Source organism: Delphinapterus leucas, chromosome 12 (genome assembly GCF_059928025.1).
Source record: "Delphinapterus leucas isolate spDelLeu-1000000601 "Yukka" chromosome 12, BTC_Dleu_Yukka2, whole genome shotgun sequence".
Lineage (NCBI taxonomy): Eukaryota > Metazoa > Chordata > Mammalia > Artiodactyla > Monodontidae > Delphinapterus > Delphinapterus leucas.
The window spans coordinates 88,794,690-88,813,440 of NC_143140.1; the positions used below are offsets into that span (position 1 = coordinate 88,794,690).

Here is an 18,751-nt window from a genome sequence, read left to right on the forward strand (position 1 = left end):
TTTAGGAGACTGTTGCAGATTTTGAAGGTTGGTGGTCTGGAGGTATGAGCTGAGAAACCATCTGACGATGATAAGGGGCAGTAGTGAGCCAAATGTTTCCTGAATGTTCTGTTAGAGGACTTGGATGCAGGCCAGAGGCAGAGAAATCTTTTTTGATGTTCAGGTTGCAAAGACTTTGCATTCCCCTCATCCCCCAAATTTGGTATTCGCTGCTCACTCTAGATTCAGAAAAACATTCCCTCTAGCCAGTGACCATGCTATGTGAGTTTAGCTTGTATATCTTTTTTTTTTTTAAAAAGGAGACCAAATTATAGATTCGTACATGCTTACTAATTTTGTTCCTGATTACATCATACCCCTATCCTGCTTTATGTACCAATGATTGTAGGCCAGTAATCAAGTGTTTAATAGCCACATGGCCATTACCCTAACCCCAAGACTCATGGCGAGTGGGGGAACTAAGATTTCAAAAGAGTGTGGCCGTGTGGCCACATGTGAGTAAAGGACAGAATGAAGGTTCATGGAGCTGTTTTGGAGGGAAGGGACTCAGTTTTCTTTTTAAAAAATTATTCTTATTTTTGGCCACACCACGTGGTTTGTGGGATCTTAGTTCCCTGACCAGGGATCGAACCCGCGCCCCCTGCAGTGGAGGCTTGGAGTCTTAACCACTGGACCGCTGGGGGAAGTCCCAGGGACTTGGTTTTCTAAGATTTTTTTTTTTTCTTTAAGGGGTTGGGCATACCATACATTTTATAGTGGGACTTTATATACTTCATTTTAGATGTTAGCTCTTTTAAAAATTTAGAAAGAACCGCAAATTATATTTGCAAGCTGTTGCAGTTTTGCAGGTATTGAGTGATGATAATATATGAAAACTTGAGAGGTGTCACACTAAGACACCAGTGTCACATAGTTGAGAATAATTGTCCAGTTGTAGCCTTCTGGCTTTTTTTTTTGCGGTACGCGGGCCTCTCACTGTTGTGGCCTCTCCCGTTGCGGAGCACAGGCTCCGGACGCGCAGGCTCAGTGGCCATGGCTCACGTGCCCAGGCACTCCGTGGTAAGTGGGATCTTTCCGGACCAGGGCATGAACCCGTGTCCCCTGCATCGGCAGGCGGACTCTCAACCACTGCGCCACCAGGGAAGCCTGGCTTTTTCTTTTGACTGCTCTCTTTTGGACAGACGTTTGCACCGCATTCAGTGGAGATGGCTTTGTGTTTCTCTTCATGATGCTTTCTGATCTCTAGGCACTTGTGATAGCCAGTTAGATTTGCTTCTTCCTTGCTGCCTCTAGCTTGGTCCCGTTTTGACCAGGTTGCGTTCTCAATGTGGCATTTGCCGAACAGGACCGGGAAAGTAGAAATGCCTTCCTGTCTCTGGGTTGGTTGACACAAGTATGCTACTTGTGTACTTCCTTCTAATTGGTGATCTGCCAACACCTTTCAGGATATTATGAAATGTAAACCAAATGAGGTTAAAATGGAACCTCTGTGCCACCGAATAGACGCAGACTGACTGCCATCGTCCAGGGTAGTTTCGGCAGAAGCGGTGGGATTACAGTCAGGGGCAGATGGTCTCAAGTTTTCTTTAACCAAGGGAACGACAGCCTGTGTGCTCACCTTATACAGTGAGATGAATTGTCCACCTCCAGGGCATATCTCAGCCACAGAATTCATTTTATTTTTGTATTTTTTAATATAATTAATGAATTTTGGCTGAGCTGGGTCTTTAGTTGGGGGATGTGGGCTTCTTAGTTGTGACGTGCATGTGGGATCTAGTTCCCCGACCAGGGATCGAACCTGGGCCCCCTGCATTGGGAGCGTGGACCACCAGGGAAGTCTCCAGAATTCACTTTAGAATCAGATATTATCTCTTAAAGTCATTTGCCTTGTGTGCGACTTCTGTCCTCTCCCCTGTTCCCTGCTGGCTCGATGGTTCGATTGCAGAATGTTTCCCAGTTACTGATGACGCTATTGGACTGTTGGCTGAGGTTTTCGGAGGGCAGCTTTCTGCTGAGCTAAGGAGTCATTTTAAAGGAGGGTGTGAATCTGAGGCGGGGAAAACAATACAGATGTGTTCCTTCTTAGTGGAATCCTCAACTGGCCTGGATACAAAAGTGAGGTGAGGGCAGCCCATGGGGAGGAGGGGGCTGAGGGAATTGATATTCTTTCCATGGAAACCAGTTGGGTGAGGGAAATAGGTTGCTGAAGGCAGTGCCTCTGGTGTGTGGCAATTCAGACTGTGCAAAAGAGGAAGCAGAACTGGACGGGATGGGGGGGAAATAGTAGCAGAAGTTGAAAATTTAGGCAAGAACTTGAGCTCAGAAAGGTGTCTCATCTGTTGATCAGTTTCACATAGGGTAGCCTGGATCTTCACAAAGGTCACAGCCTGTCTCTTCTCTTGTTGTGGAGCATGGGCTGTAGACACGCAGGCGTCAGTAGTTGCAGCACGTGGGCTCAGTAGTTGCGGCTCACGGGCTCTAGAGCATAGGCTCAGTAGTTGTGGCTCGCGGGCTCTAGAGCGCAGGCTCAGTAGTTGTGGTGCACGGGCTTAGTTGCTGCACGTCATGTGGGATCTTCCTGGATCAGGGCTCGAACCCGTGTCCCCTGCATTGACAGGCGGATTCTTAACCACTGTGCCACCAGAGAAGCCCCTGGATCTGCCATTTTAGGGGCATCTATTGTGACAAGATTTAAATTGTGAAGTTTCCTGGAATGGTTTGCCAGCTTCAGTGTTATAATTGAAAGTAAATATTTTCTGAAAAGTTAAAAAAAAAAAAGTAAAAAAATTGAAAGTAAATGAGGCAGTTTACCTTAGTGTAAGCGCTGGCCCGTGGGGCTGAGACAGGCCTGGCATAAGCCTGGCCTTGTCATTTCATACTTGGGTGATGTTGGGCAAGGAGCTTCAAGTCTCTGAGCCTTGGAGTCTCTGGCTCTGAAGCAGAGGAATTCGGGAGAGTTGATTAATGGCGTGTGGTGCTTGGATGGCTTGCTGAGTGGCCGTCAGCGCCTGTGGTTGAGAGTTTGCTGTGACGCGTTCTTAGTTCACTGACCGGCTTCCTTCCCAACCTGCCAGCATATATTGATTCTGTCCATATATATGTCCATATGTCATTCTGGGGCAGAGGACACTCCTGTCCAGAGCCACGGGGCAGTTGGGGATGCCAGACACCTAAGAAGATCTAGTGATGGGTGGTGGGAAATGCCAGGAGGGCTGGCATCAGAGCTAAGGATGCAGCAGGGACTAGCGCACGTGGTCCGGGGGGCATTGCATGCGTACCCGTGTGTCTAATCGTCAGGTTTGCTTTGAAATGAATTTGGAGTTTTTAAGAGGGCGAGGGGGACATTGGCTAGCAGCATGTTATACTCTGGAAAATGAGGTAAGAATGGCAAGGATTTTGCTTGCTTTTGCTGATTTTCGAAGCCAGGGTTCTAACACAGGTGGTTTTGTGTCCGGAGGAACATTTCTAACCGGGATTAGGCTGCCTCCTCAGAGGGTATGAACTGAATTTTGCAAGACTTGGAAGTGGGCGGGGCTTCTGGGTGATGCTCCCCGGGGACCACCCGCTTCCTCCGGCCTTCGTGGTTCTTCTGCGCCACCTCTTTGCATCCTGTTTCTCACAGGTGAGATGGAGGACGGCATAGAACCACGGTGTGTTTTAGAAGAAGACTTGACCTGATATGAATGTCAGAGTTTCATGAAAATGCCCACTGGGCTTTCATACCTATCCTGCTGCAGGAGGTGCTTGTAGCACAGATGTATTTAAAACATTCGTGTGTGTGTGTGTGTGTGTGTGTGTGTGTGTGTGTGTGTGTGTGTGTATCTCTGAACGAAGGCTACATTTCCACACAACTTGCAGGTATTTTATTCCACCGTTTGTTTCCTGCTAAAAGTTTAAAATTTTAATATTACAGCTTAGTTTTCTCTTTGGTCTAATATGTTGGTCTCATTTTTTCCTGTTAGTTTTTTTTTTCCTCTTTATTTGTGTAAGTCCAAATAGCTTAGTTTAGAATATAGACTTCCCTGGGAATCTCAGCTGAACAGTCTCAGTTGCTTGGCTCTTAAATAAATCATACTGTTGGGTTTCCTCATTTTGGCTGTACATGTTCACTTTATCGCAGAGAATTTTCTAGTGGAAAACTTTTGGACAAAAGATTATTATTCATTAAATGTATCATTAAATGTTATTTAGTCTATGAACTTTTATTTCTGAAGCCATTCTCTGGTTCTAGAATATGATCATGGTGCTTTAAAACTTCAGCATAAATTTAAAGAATGGTTTCAGCCTAGGCCATTCTGGTAATGTGGCCTTCAATCTGGCAAGGAGTGTAGGATCATCTAGTTCCAAACATGTAATTTTCTTAAAAAGTGCTATCAGATATTTCTGTGATTTTCAAGTTTAATGAAGTCATCTTTAAAAAATATTTCCTACTAGCGAAAGCTTATCTAGATGATACTTGAATCTAACTGGGGGCATAGGATACACTGTAGTTTTGGGAGTATGCTCCATGAGTTTTCAGATCGATGATTTCAACGGAATGATTATCCCTGAGCTCCTGTTGATACAAGGCACTGGGCATGTGTATCTGTTTTAAAGCAAAACACATCCATTGGAATCCAAGCGTTTCAAGCCCTGACAGCCTGCAGATGCCCTTTCTCCAGGTTTAAGGGAGATGACTAAGGACTCTTTGCCCAGGTGCTGCAGTTTGGATTTGTGAGTTGCTGCCCTGTGGTGCGTGGTTAAATGAAAGTCCTGAAGAAACCCAGCACTCACGTACTTTCACAGGGTCCTCACCCCTTAATCTGATAACCGCTTATCATTTTTTTGTTTTTTTTCCCGGTACGTGGGCCTCTCACTGTTGCGGCCTCTCCCGTTGCGGAGCACAGGCTCCGGACACACAGGCTCAGCGGCCATGGCTCCCGGGCCCAGCCGCTCCACGGCATGTGGTATCTTCCCGGACCAGGGCACGAACCCGTGTCCCCTGCATCGGCAGGCAGACTCTCAACCACTGTACCACCAGGGAGGCCCACCGCTTATCATTTTGATAAATCTTGACAGAAAGCAAATATGATGAGATACAAATAGAGAAAAGAAATGTAGTTGACTAGAGCAACGTCTTTCTTCCTAGGAACGCTGCTTTCCAGATAATCAGGACAACATCCCGCATTTTACTCTTCCATCTCTTTTCTGCTCCACAAACACAGGCACTTTCCATCTAGCTTATTTAACTATCACCTCTGCAAAAACAGCAGTGGGTTTCTGTTTTAAGAAAAGCGTAGCATTTTCAGTAACCACATGGATGTCTTTGGAGTTGATTCCTACTCATTCACTCATTCTCAAATACCTTCACACACCTCTCATGTTCTTAGGATTCTGGAACACTTTAATGATGCCATTGCTTTAAATTTGGCTTTACATCTGATGTCTGCTATCCTGGAAAAACTTAGGGGTCCTGAGTAAGAGATTCACGATTTTCCTTAATTAACTGTAATTAATAGAAAAGTTTACTGATACTCTGCCCATGAAAACCCTAGCTTAAATTTTTAAGGAAAGATCCACAGAGTGGGTCTTTGAGTGGCCTTTCTTTGCTTCAAGTACAAAATCAAAACTGCTTCCTTTAATCTGTGTGACCAGCTGTCCCCATCTCCTGGACGTCATCTTCTCCTGGTCTCTCTATCCACCTTGCTCCAGCCACAGGGCCTTCCTTTCTTTTCCATCCACATGCTAAGTTTATTCCTGCCTCAGGACCTCAAAAGGACTAGTAAGTCTGCTGGATATTCTGCCCACCACATCTCCCCCTGGGTTGCTCTTTGTCATTCAAGCCCCAGGGTGAGTATGATCTCAAAAGACTTCCCCAATGACATTAAGTAACTACTCGGTCATTTCCTATCACATTCTGCTATTTTGTTTTCGTAAAAGCATGCTGGTGTTAGGAGATGGAATTTTCCTGTGTATTTCTTTACCTGGTTATTTTCTGTCCTCCCCTGGAATATACACTCCAGGAGGGCAGGGGTTTTTTGGTCTGATTGTTGTTTGATCATCGCTGTACTCCTCACTAAGTACTTCAGAAAATATCTTGTGACGGGAAATGAATGAAGGTTAGTGAAGGTCAAAAGAAACAGGCCTTGATGGCTGATTTTCTTGTGCCTGGTATTATTTGGGTCATTTTCTCGGGCCATGTAACTCTCCTGACTCTGGGAGGTATCTCTAAGGTGTTACCGATGAAGAAGCTGCGTTCAGTGGTAACTGCTTTTGAGCCCAGCTGGGCCCTCACCAAAGCAGCCCAGCCTGTTTTTCAGGTTTCTTGCACTTCAGAGGCTGTCAGAACTCCCAGGGGAGCATTCTGCAGCCCTGCCTGCGTGCTGACTGTGCCCAGGTCCTTGGCTTCCTAGCAGGTGGAATTGATGGGTCCCCAGACCTGGGTTCAGGAGAATGCTTGGCTCCTTGCCTGCCAGTAACCCTGGGTTAGGGCTCCTCCATTGCTGGGCGGGGCTCTGGGGAGGCGGGCTCTGGTCAGGGAGGGGTGTGTTGCCTGGTGTTTTGTCTCCGCTGTGGTAAGTGGACTCCTGGGGAGTGCATTCTCTCATCCAGCTGGTACTGCTTTGGGTACTCCTGACACACACACAGGCTCTTAGGGTTTAGCAACCTCAGGGTCTCACACCCAGGCCCTCCACAATTCCAGGATAGGCCTAGCCGAAGCAAGTCTGATTTGACTTATCTTCCTTTCAACAATACTGTTGCATGAATGTATCCTTGCGTTTTGCGGGGGACTTTTTATTTTCTTTCCTCATTTCCTGTCTACCCTTGCTGAGGAAGTTTTACAAAATGGACACAACATTTTCCCTGGGAAGAGTGGAGAATTGAGAATAATTTTTATGACAGGACTGACAGAGCATTATCATTGACCCTTGAACAGTGTGGGTGTTAGGAGTGCCACCCCCCTACCCTGCCCACCCCCGTCGAAAATTCGCATATAACTTTACAGCTCGCCCTCTGTATCCGCAGTTGGCTTCTGTGGATTCAGCCAACCGTGGATCATGTAGTTCGGTATATGGCAGTACAGTACTTAGGGGAAAAAATACACATATTAAGTGGACCCATGCAGTTCAAACCCATGTTGTTCAAGGGTCAACTGTGTTTTGTCCCAAGTGTGCATTTTGGTTCATGGGCAGTTTGCTCAGTATCTACTTTGCCAGAGGTTTGAACAGACAGCAAGTTTTTTTTTTTTTTTTTTTTTTTGCGGTACGCAGGCCTCTCACTGTTGTGGCCTTTCCCGTTGCGGAGCACAGGCTCCAGACGTGCAGGCTCAGCGGCCATGGCTCACGGGCCCAGCCGGTCTGCGACATGTGGGATCTTCCCGGACCGGGGCACGAACCCGTGTCCCCTGCATCGGCAGGGGGACTCTCAACCACTGCGCCACAAGGGAAGCCCCAGACAGCACGTTTTAATGCATGTAAAATGCTTGATAACATTGAATCAACCTAAAGTCAATTTTGTCTGATTTTGGATCAGTTGCCTCATGGCACAGCTTCACCTTGTCAGTTCAGATCTGAACTGTAGCTGTAAAAAGTAAAACCAGAACTAGAACTGTCTTTCATGCCATAACTAGTTTTTAACTAAGATGAAGTTAAAAACAATCATCTGGCTTTTCAGCATTCCAGTGTGGTTGGAAAGGTCACTGTCTTAAAATTCAACATGATTCTTGAGCAGTGACTTACACATCTGAGCTGCTATTCTTAAATTAATGGTAGAATTTTAAGTATTTCAATGTTCATGGAGTCTTGAGGCTGCTTCAGGGTGGATTGAACCAGAGTGAGGTGGTATTTAGTGGTTTCTGCCCTGGCTTCTATTCAACTTAACATAGTTTGACTTTAGTATTTTTGGCTAATGAAAGTGTGTCTTCTGGGTTATGGTAATCTTAAGCAACTGTGGCTTGAATATGAAACTAGAGAGAAGTTTAATTATTGGCAGATCAGTGACAGTGACAAATTGCTTTTCTTCCTTTCTAGTTATACATGGGAAGCTGTTGATACCAGAAATAACATGCTTTATAAAATCAACATCTGTGGAAATGTGAATATTGCCCAGTGTGGAACATCAAGTGCTGTTTGTATGCACGACTTGAAGACAAACAGCTTTCATTCCGTGGGTAAGTAAAACTACCCTTAAATTACTGGATGTGCAGGATCCCAATTTTGCAAAAATGACTCTATGTATATACAGCTGTCCATACAATTATATATGCTTATGATACATAATATACATTTTATGCTTTATAGGAGTTAAAAGTGGTAACAATTTAAACGTCCAATTTGAGACCAGATTAGGTTACTCCCATCTAGCGGATACTATGCAATCATTGTGAAGAATTACGCACGTTGTTGTTTATTGATATAGAAGGATGTTTTCTCCATGGATCTGCCTCCTCATGTTTTTCTTAAACCCCGTCCTTACTTTTCTCCCTGTTTCACCTCATTTCCTCTAGTACCTAGATCCCTTCCCCCTTATATCTTTCTGCCTTCTTCTGTGGTGGTTTGAGTCTCAGGCAGTCTGTATTCACGTGGGGTCAAAGACGGTCACTGGTTTTGGGCTTACATTAAAAATTAAATAGCCCTAAGGACCGCCCATCCCAGAGGAAAAAGCACAAACCTTTCTTTCCTAGGTAGGTCTCATTTCATTTCCCCCAAAGCCCTCTTTTTTTGGTCAGTATCCCTTTCCTTTGGCAGGGTAATCCAAGTGGTTGACAGCCCTACCAAGTTACATGGAGTGGGAAAGGGGCAGATGCCTAAAGAGACGTAGGGCAGACATAAAAGCAGCCAGTGCCATCCTTGGATGTGATGTCATGGATGTCGGTGGGTGGTGGCCTTTTGACCAAGGCGTTTTCAATGGTGAGGTCTGATGGTGAGGGTCAGTCATGAAGTGGAGACAGCGTGTGACCGGGGACAGTGTAGCAGTGAGAAGAGGGGGAACTCAGTAGGTTTTTGGAGTTGGGAGGGGCAGCTTACTTTGGTAGCTCCATCTCTCATCTTGAATGGAAATTCCTAAGCACAGTTAAAAAGGGCTTTTTAGAAAGTAATGGTTTAGAGTAAGAAGAGCGAGGTCTGGGAGGTCTCCTGGTCAGGTCCAGCGTGTGTTTGATTTCCCTCTCTTCCAGCACGGAGACGGTTTAGATTGAAAACGCTGGTAAGAGGGATTTGCGGCCCTGGGTAGAGATCTGAGAAAGCACCAGGTTGTTCTGAATTCTTGGACCAAATTTTATTACTTTGTGATATACTTAAAAAACTTGGAAATGAGATCACCAGTTTCCTGGTTGGGATCTTTTGACCATTCAGAGAGAGAGGCCACAAGTGGGCCTGTTGGCCAGTGTTACTTAGGTTTTCAGAAAGAGGAAAAGTAGTTTTCCTCTTGACTTTATTATAATACTTGGCTATAGCATTTTTGGCTAATGAAAGTGTGTCTTCTAGTTTGTGGTAGTGCAGTATAGTGTAATGTAACATAGATGTATACCAGATGCACACAAGTCACTAGGAGGGTGATTTGTGAGGTTGGCACAAAATTTGAGAATGACCAAGTCAGGTCAACTTTGAAGGCCAGGCAGGAGAGTTGATGTTTTCTGGGGTAGGTAGTGGATCTGTTATAGGTTCTTTGTGATGATAATGGGGGAGGTAATCTGATAGAATGTGTTTTTAGAAAGCTGGGCCTGATGGACTAGGAAAGGTTGGTTAAAAGGGAGAGTTAAAAAGATGAATTGTTACTAGTTGATGATGATATAAACCAGCTGTTTCTAATCTCATTTTACCCCCAGACACACATGACATACTTTTCCTAGGGCCTCAAACTCCCTGAGGGAGAGAATGGTATGCTAGATGATGTGTACTTTCAGCACTAGTGGTTATTACCCTGTCCTCCAACTCAGGAAAGTACATTACTATGAAGGGATGAGAGTGACATTAACATTATCACAGATAATCTTGAATCTGATCTAATTTCGCTAATTGGTGTTGTACGGTAGAAATAACTAAATTTGTTATTGTAAATTTAGTTTTATAACTAAATAATAACGAAATTTGGTGTGCACTTACATGCCAGGTGTTACGTTTTTAAGTAGACTATCTCATTTAATTCATTCAACAACTTTTGCAGTAGATGACCTCATTTCCCTCATTTTATAAATGAAGAAACTGAAGCATTAAATGGATAAGCAGCTTGCCAGAGGTTGCATGGTTATGGATTTGAATGCTGGCAGGCCAGCTGCAGAGCCTGTCGATTTATTCAGGGTTCTTGTTCTGCTAGTCAGAGGGCCACATCAGACAGTTGTAGAGCTAATATGGGAACTACGGTGGGTAACCTGAACTCCTGGCTCTTAGAGGACAGCTGGAAACTAACATGAACTTCCTAGAAAGGAAAAAAAATGTGAATTTTGAAAATAGCCACAAAAACTGGAGCAGATCAGAGGAACAGAAGAGTTAGTTTAACAATAGATCGAAATACATACGAGAACTTAACGTATAACCTAAAATTTGTATGTAATTAAGCTGTTTATCTGTTAGGAAACAACGTTAGACCTCTCCTTCATATTGTGTAACAGAAATTATGGATTAGTTAAAATTAAAAGTAAAAAGACAGTAGAACATTGGGAAAAACCTAGTAACATAGAAACTTAATCTGGAGGAGGTAGGAATTTCTCTTAATAAATGGTAAGAAAAACAACCCAGTAGAAAAATGGCAAAGTCTAAGAACAGGCAATTCACAAAAGAAGAAATCCAGATGGTCAATTCAGCTTCATTAGTAAGCCAGGCGTAAATGCAAATCAAAGCAATAATGAAATCTAGTTTTCCTTCAGTCACATTGGCAGAAGTTTAAATGGTTGAATCGTGGACTACTGGCAAGGAGCCTAGAAGCGGGCACATTCATACATTGCTATAGGAAGATGGTTGTCTGTAACCCTTCTGGGAAGATCGTTGTTGATGTGAGTTTTATAGTGCCCGCAAGGGCAGTTTTTGTACTTAGAAACAAATATTAAGACCTCAACTTTGGTTTAAATAATATTACATTATTTTTGATAAAAAATCCTGTGTTCTTCCTTAGGCCAAGGATATTATATTGTTACATGTATAAATCTAACAGAGTTTAGCAGGCATTTATATGGGGTCTGTGAACAACCATTTGGTTCCATTTACAACCGAGTTGAATCATCTTCACATTTTAAAGTGATTTATACATTTTATATATTTGATTTCTCTTTAAAGTACCTCAGATGTCTGATCTGACAGTAAAAACTTAAGGACTAATAATAATTCTTAAAAATTTAATAGTTTAAATGTAGAAATATGATAAACCTGAAGTTCTCTTAGTTGTTCAAATACTGTCACAATTCTAAATCAATTGCTTAGTTATAACCTTTGAATTAGTTATAAAATTAGACATTGCAAGTATGTAAAAATACTGAATATGTTCACATTCCTCCTAAAATCCTAAATATTAATACCATGGTTTTCATTTAATTAATCTTTCTGGGGGTTAAAAACTAGGTGTCCACTTCATGAAGGCTGTTACCAGCCCATTTAACCGAGGTAGCAGACCCACTAAGGAAGGATGTTACGTGAGGTTACTCGCCACCAAAGCCTGGGATGCTGCCTGGCTTTTTTATAGGTGACCTGGGTGTAGGGTAGAGTGAATTCAGTTGTAGTTGCTGGTCATGTGACTTCATTTACTCTTAAGGAGCCTGACCCTTGACTTCAGGTGATACTTACTGTCTGATTCTTGTGTGCACTCACAGAAATCTACAACAGCTATCCAGGTTGATCGCTAGATTCAATTTTGTGTCTCTATTAACATGTGAAAATACCTTTTCCTCTTGTATCTTTAATTTTCTAAAATTATATAATTCTGTTGGATATTTAAGATGATATCTGGTTGATTTTTAGGTATAACTCATGTTTTCATCTCATTTATAGTCTCTCCTGGTTGTCTGGCATTGTCCATCAAATTTAAAAACTTAGATTCCTGTAATGTACTTTTGTAATCTTACCAACAATGGAGGAATTAATACTGTACATAGATTTTTGTACAAAAAAATTACTTGGAGCATTGGTAATGGTGGCAAATATGCTGAAACAGCCTAACTATGGGGATAGTTCAATAAATGTTAGTGTATTTTATTGATTTACTTGGTTAAATCACACCATGACAGATATATGTATATATAAATATTTTTAAAACAGCCAACACTTAATATTCATTTATTTATTTGTAACAAATATTTGAATCAGTCACCAAAACAGACAAAGATCCCTTTTCTCATGGAGCTTACATTCTAGTGGAGTGGGAGACAGACAAGAACAAACAATGGCTCAGTGGTATATCAGACTGTGATGAATGCTGTAAAAAAGAAAAGGAAGGGGTGTCAGGAGTGCTGGGGGTCTCAGGAGTGTGTGTTCAGGAATATTCAGTGGGGTAAGTGTCGCTGAGAAAGTGACATTTGAGCAAAGACTTGAAGCCGAAAAGCCGTGGGTCACGTGGCTCTGGGGGAACAGCCAGTGCAGGGGACAAGGGGAGGGGAGTGTCTGGTAGAAGCGAGAGTAGAAATCTCAGAGTGTTCATATAAAGAGGAGCGGAAAAGTGAGGCAGTAGCTGTAGGGGAAAGTTGGACAGAGGGAAGGGACTCTTAATTTGGTGAAATAACACCTGAACAGCACACGTCGAAAGACACGGTACAATAGAGAAGGGAGAGTGGACAGCGAGGGAGGCCTTCCTTGCTGGAGCACATCGGAGACTAGCACGGAGAGGGCTGGCGGCCTGGCTGGCAGGCTCTGAGCGAGGTGCTGAGGAGGCCCGGCGGCCGCGAGCTGGGCCCCGAGGCAGCAGGTGGAGGCGCGATTGCCAGGCTCGGCAGCCTCAGCGAGGCCGGGTTGCGAGCTCGGCTGGGCTCGGCCGCGGACGGCGAGGGTGGCAGGCGAGGCCTGGCAGGCCCGGAGCGCGGCCTGGTCGGGCGGGCTCTGGTGAGCGCGGCCTGGCGCGCAGGGTCTGCAGGACCCGGCGCGGCCTGGCTGGCAGCGCGTGGCCGGGGCTGGCGGGCGCGGGCGAGTGCGGCCGGGCGGGCCTGGCGCGCAGGGTCGGGAGGACCCGGCGCGGCCTGGGCTGCGGAGCGTGGCCGGGTCTGGCGGGTGCGGGCGAGCGTGGCCTGTCGGGCGCCCTGGCGCGCAGGATCGGGAGGACCTCCCGGGGCCTGGCCGGTAGCGCGTGGCCGGGTCTGGCGGGTCCGGGTGAGCGCGGCCTGGTCTGGCGGGCCCGGGCGAGCGCGGCCTGGAGGGCCCGGCCTGGAGAGCGCTGTCTGGAGGGCCCAGCGCGTGGTCTGGCGGACCCGGCGCGGTCTGGTGGCCCCGGCCTGGAGACCGCGGTCGGGCGGACCCGCCACGGCCTGGCGGGCTCGGCAAGTGCGGTTTGGTCTGGCGGGCGCAGGTGAGCGCGGCCCGGTCTGGGGGGCCCGGCCTGGAGGCCGCGGTCGGGCGGGTCTGGCGGGCCCGGGGTGCGTGGCCTGGTCTGGAGGACCCGGCCTGGAGAGCGCGGCCTGGAGGACCCGGCGCGGTCTAGTCTGCTGGGGCCTCGCCAGTGCGGTCTGGTCTGGTGGGCCCGGGCGAGCTCGGCCTGGTCTGGCGGACCCGGCCTGGAGAGCGCGGTCTGGATGACCCGGCGCGGCCTGGCGGGCCCTGGTGAGCGCGGCCTGGCGGGCCCGGGGCGCAGGGTCTGAAGGACCCGGCGCGGCCTGGCTTGGAGAGCTCGGCCTGGTCTGGCGGACCCGGCCTGGAGAGCGCCGTCTGGTGGGCCCGGCGCGCGTGGCCTGGTTTGGAGGACCCGGCCTGGAGACCGTGGTCTGGAGGACCTGGCGCGCACGGCCTGGCGCGGTCCGGAGGACCCGGCGCGATCTGGCGGGCCCGGCGAGCTCGGGCTGGTCTGGCGGGCCCAGCGAGCGCGGCCTGGTCTGGCGGACCCGGCCTGGAGAGCGTGGTCTGGAGGACCTGGCGCGCGCGGTCTGGTGGGCCTGGCGCGGTCCGGCGGGCCCAGCGCGCGGTCTGGAGGACCCAGCGCGCGGTCTGGCGGGCCCAGCGCGCGGTCTGGAGGACCCAGCGCGGTCTGGCGGACCCGGCCTGGAGAGCGCGGTCTGGAGGACCCGGCGCGGCCTGGCGGGCCTGGGCGAGCGCGGCCTGGTCTGGCGGGCCCGGCCTGGAGACCGCGGTCTGACGGGCCTGGGGCGCGCAGCCTGGTCTGGAGGACCCGGCCTGGAGAGCGCGGCCTGGAGGACCCGGCGCGGTCTGGTCTGGTGGGGCCCCGCCAGTGCGGTCTGGTCTGGCGGACCCGGCCTGGAGAGCGTGGTCTGGCGGGCCCGGCGCGCGGTCTGGAGGACCCGGCGCGGTCTGGCGGGCCCGGCGAGCGCGGCCCAGCCCATTTGGCGCCGTCCTCGGGAGCTGGCCGTGGGCCTGGCGTGCTGGCCGCCGCCCCGCAGTCCTCGCCCGGCCCTCGTCCGGGGAGGACGGCCAGGCTGGCCGGTTGCCGCGGTTGTCTGCCGCGGTTCACTGCCGCGGTGCACTGCGGCCTCTCTCCGAGTGCCGGGGTCGGCAGTCGGTCCTGGCCGCCAGGTGGAGCGGGCAGAGGAAGAAGGCAAGGTGGACAGGCGGGCGCGATGCCGATGGGGCCTGACGCTGAGGGATGCCGGTGCCCCGCGCCGCGGTGGCAGAGGTCGGCGGGATCCCTCCCGGCCTGAGGCCAGAGCCCTCCTCGTTTTCTTTTCAGGGCGAACCCAGCAGTTATGAGGAGCCCCCAGGAGCTCTGGGCACAGGGCCGGATGGGGCCGCCGTGTGGGGGGACAGGAGGCGTGGGGGGAGGGTCTTCAAGGTGGGGGACCCGCAGCCTGGGAGCGCCCCCTCCTGGCCGCTGCGCGCGCCGCTTCCCACCGGCCTAGCCCGCCCTCCGTGTCTCCCGGAGCGCAGCGCTGCAGGGCGCGTCGAAGCCCCACCCTCTCTCCCGGTCCCAGGCACGCCCACTGTGGGCGGGGCTACGGGCGCTGTCCTCGGTCCCGCAGCCGCCTCAGGGCTTTTGCGCCTATGCAGTCGAAAAAAGATTTTCAAACAGAACCCTGGAGTTTCTGGCAGAGAAGGACGATTCTGGCAGGCCGAATCACGTAGGCAGGCAGGAGAAAGAACCGCTGTACTGTTGTTGGTATGGTGCTGTGGGTCTGAAAGCCATTATCCGCTCTGCATTGGCGTCTTAATTTTTACCCTTTCTACTGTCTGTCTCTTTTAAAGATCTCTGGTGTATTTATCAAATTGGACCAGTTGTAATCCTGAGGTCATGACACGCACTCATCATCAATCTGTGAGGTCACCTCTTTCTGTTTTTTAATTAGTTGTTTTGGATAGTGCAACGAACCCCTTCTCTAACAAAATCCAGGACCTTGACAATAACCACTGTCTGTGTGGTCTTCCTCCTCCTGTTTCTCTTCACTGGAGGTAATCATTCGCTCACATCCTGTACTTGTGAGCGAATGATTTTCTTTCTTCTTTCCTCTCTTTCCCAGAGTCTGTCTGTCTTTCTCTCTTTCTCAAATGTCTGGCTGTATGTGGTGTTTTCTACTTAATAGAAAGTATGTATCACGCTGTGTGTAATTTTTTGGGACTTAAGTGGTAACAATATTATATTGTTGAAAGACAACTATATTATCTTTCACTGTGATTTATTCCTCTGATTCCTACGTAATATTGTAGATCTACCAAAGTTAATTTGTCCACTCTTCTCCTGATGGGCATTTGAGTTGTTTCCAGGCTTTTAAGAAATTAATTAATTAGGTTGCGCTGGGTCTTAGTCGCGGCATGCGGGATCTAGTTCCCTGACCAGGGATAGGACCTGGGCCTCCTGTGTTGGGAGCGCAGGGTCTTAACCACTGGACCACCAGGGGAGTCCCTGTTTCCAGGTTTTTGCTAGTGTGAAGAACACGAGATGGTCTTTCACATGTTTCTTTTCATGTATACGTCTATGGCTTTTGCTCATGTATTTATCTAAGGTTGAGTAGCTAGGCCGTAGGGTACATGAATGTTCAATGATAGGACACAGTGCCGTGCCCACTTATGTAGTGGTTGTACCAGTTCACACTTCCGCCAGCAGCACAGGAGAGCTCTGGATCTTCTCTTCTCCCACATTTGGTGTTTAATTTTTGTCGATAGAATGGCTGGAATTGGTAAGCCGCATGGTCTTGATCACCAGTGATGTTGAACATCTCTTTATTTATGAAGGTGTTTTTCTCCTGTCTGATCATGTCTTGTCCATTTTATATTGAGTTATCTATTGCATGTGATCAATTCTTTCCCTCTATAAGCTTTAGAATTTTATCTTTGCCTTTGATATTAGAATCACCATACTGTGACTAGGTGTGGGTTTTCCCTTCTCTCTCCTCTCAGCGTGTTCTCTCTGTCATACGTCGTTCATTTTATTTCCTAGAATTATAAAAAAACTTCTTCTGTTTTTGTGTGTGAGTATGTATCTTCTTGATGCTAGTTCTTTGCCAGCTCTTTGTATCTCCTAGTTTATAACTTGTTCTAAACTTTTTTAAGCTATATTTTAAAAATAGCTTAAATAGTTTTCCTTAAGCTACTTTCTCATGAATATAAACTTTTTAATAAGCCACAGTTATTATTTTTTTTTGTAGTTAATGCTTTTGAGTCTTCAGTATTTCCCTACATTAAGATCTAAAAGATAAGTAGCTTTTACTGAGTTAAAATTTGGTTTCTGATGTTTACATCTTTTAATCCATTTAGAGTTGATTTTTGTATACAGTGGTAGGTAGGGATTCAGTTTTTATCCTTTTTCCTGTATGGATTGCCATTTTGTTTCCAGTTTCATTTATTGAACAGTCTCTTTGCTCACTGACCTGATATGTTACTTCTATTGTGTATCAAAGTTTGACTCATAGATATGTCTGTGTGCTCTCTGTTCTGGTGTCTTGATCTTTGTTACAGTCTGTTCGTCAGTTATTTGTTCCTGTGCCAACTACCATCATATTGATATTATGGAGACTTTTTATTGCAATAATATCCCAGGCAGACTGAGAAGTGATCACCGTACTTGTGGACCATTTTAAAGAATTTTGATTCTATAGCATGTATGATGGGAAGTTATTGAAGAATTTCAGCAGCCAAGCTACATATTCTGATTTATGTTTTTGGTGCAAGATGGATGAGGAAGGGAGGATGGTGAGGGACGAGACAGGAGTTGGAGGCAAGGGGCCCAATTAGGAGGCTGTTGCCAGAATACAGGTGAGAGGTGACAGTGGTTTCAGTAGTTGTAGAGAAGGAGAGAGGTGGACGCATTTGAGGTGCAGGTAGAAGCAATACAACTTTCTGATGTGACAGGTGAGAGGAAGATAGGACTGAGTGCAATGTGTTTGGGGCTGTGTGGGGATGCCATTCCTGAGACGGAGAATTCTGGGGAAGGGGCTGTTTGTAAGTTTGTAAGCTTTCAAGTGAATTATAGTGCCATTTTTAATTTGCTGATGCTTGGAAATAGCTCTGTGGTTATGAATGTTTTATGGCTCGTTCATACTCTTTTCTTTCCGAATAGGTGACTCTCATTTGAAGAACGCAACCAGATCCCTCCTGGAATTCAGCACCACGGTGAGCTGCGGGCAGCAGAGCACAAATCACAGAGTGCAGAGTAGCATCACCTTCTTATGTGGGAAAACCTTGGTGAGTCCACACAGAGGCACTTTATAATCTTTCTTTTAAAAACGTTTGTCCTTGGGGCGTTCTTGCTGTAGCGGGTATTCTAGGACGACCAAGGGAGCAAAATTATAAAAACACGAGCAAACAGATGAACAGGAACCCCAGCCTAATTACCGTCACCATTAAGAACCAATAAGTAAACAAATCCTAAGCCTATAGTTAACAACGTTTAAGTGAAACTTGACCCACATCCTGTGTAAAACTCCAGTGTAAAGGTTAGGGTGTTAAACTCAAAGCACTGTTGAATGTTTATGTTGCAGCATAAATTTTCTTTTTTTTCTTTCTGAAACGCCTTCTCGCAGCATTTTATTTTGATAATTGTCAAGGCAGTGTGTTTATTGTTTTAAACATTTGTCCTCATTTACATTAAATGGAACATATTAACATCTGTCTAGAAGAAGCCTTGGCCAGTGGGTAATGGGGTTCCCAGCTTCTGGGGTGTCACTAGTGTTGAAATGGGACCTCACTGTCGAAAGCGTGATGCCGGTGTTCTCCCTGTCTGCGTATTGCATGTGATTTTTTGATTTTAATCTTTGGTATTTGGAAAGGGGCTCTCAGCAAATGGTTGCTAGCTTTCAGCAAAAGCAATTTGTGTACAAACCCTGTGAATGTTCTCTAATCAGAGTAAGAATCCAAGTGTTCAGAAAAATCAGGTTGAGTGAAGCTTAGGCGGTTACCAGATTGCTTTGAAGTATCATTTTTAGAATTTGGTGCTGTGACTGTTGCATTTTCAGGGCCATACTGTCTTGTCTGGAGAACTTTAAAAATAGAACTTATGTTGTTAATTTTGGACCAGCCTATCAGTTGCACGGTTGCCCATGTTGAAACCTTGGGAAAAAAATCTGTTTGCAGTGGTATGAAATCTGGAGGTCTGAGTTACAGAATAAGCTAGCTTGTTGTTTGAATTTTAACTAAATTGTCTTCAAGAATTCTGTGTTCACCCTGTGAGAACCAGAATTCACAGAACTCTTCAGATTTGC

General features: G+C 47.0%; 1 protein-coding gene across 1 annotated transcript in view; it reads left to right on the plus strand.

Moving 5' to 3' along the window:
• Nucleotides 1–18,751, plus strand: part of IGF2R (insulin like growth factor 2 receptor) — a 110,275-nt gene that overhangs the window by 12,721 nt on the left and 78,803 nt on the right. Inside the window, exons 2-3 of the mRNA XM_022560660.3 lie at nucleotides 8,010–8,149; nucleotides 17,611–17,735. Coding sequence (XP_022416368.1) covers nucleotides 8,010–8,149; nucleotides 17,611–17,735 — 265 coding nt within the window. The remainder of the gene's footprint in view (nucleotides 1–8,009; nucleotides 8,150–17,610; nucleotides 17,736–18,751) is intronic.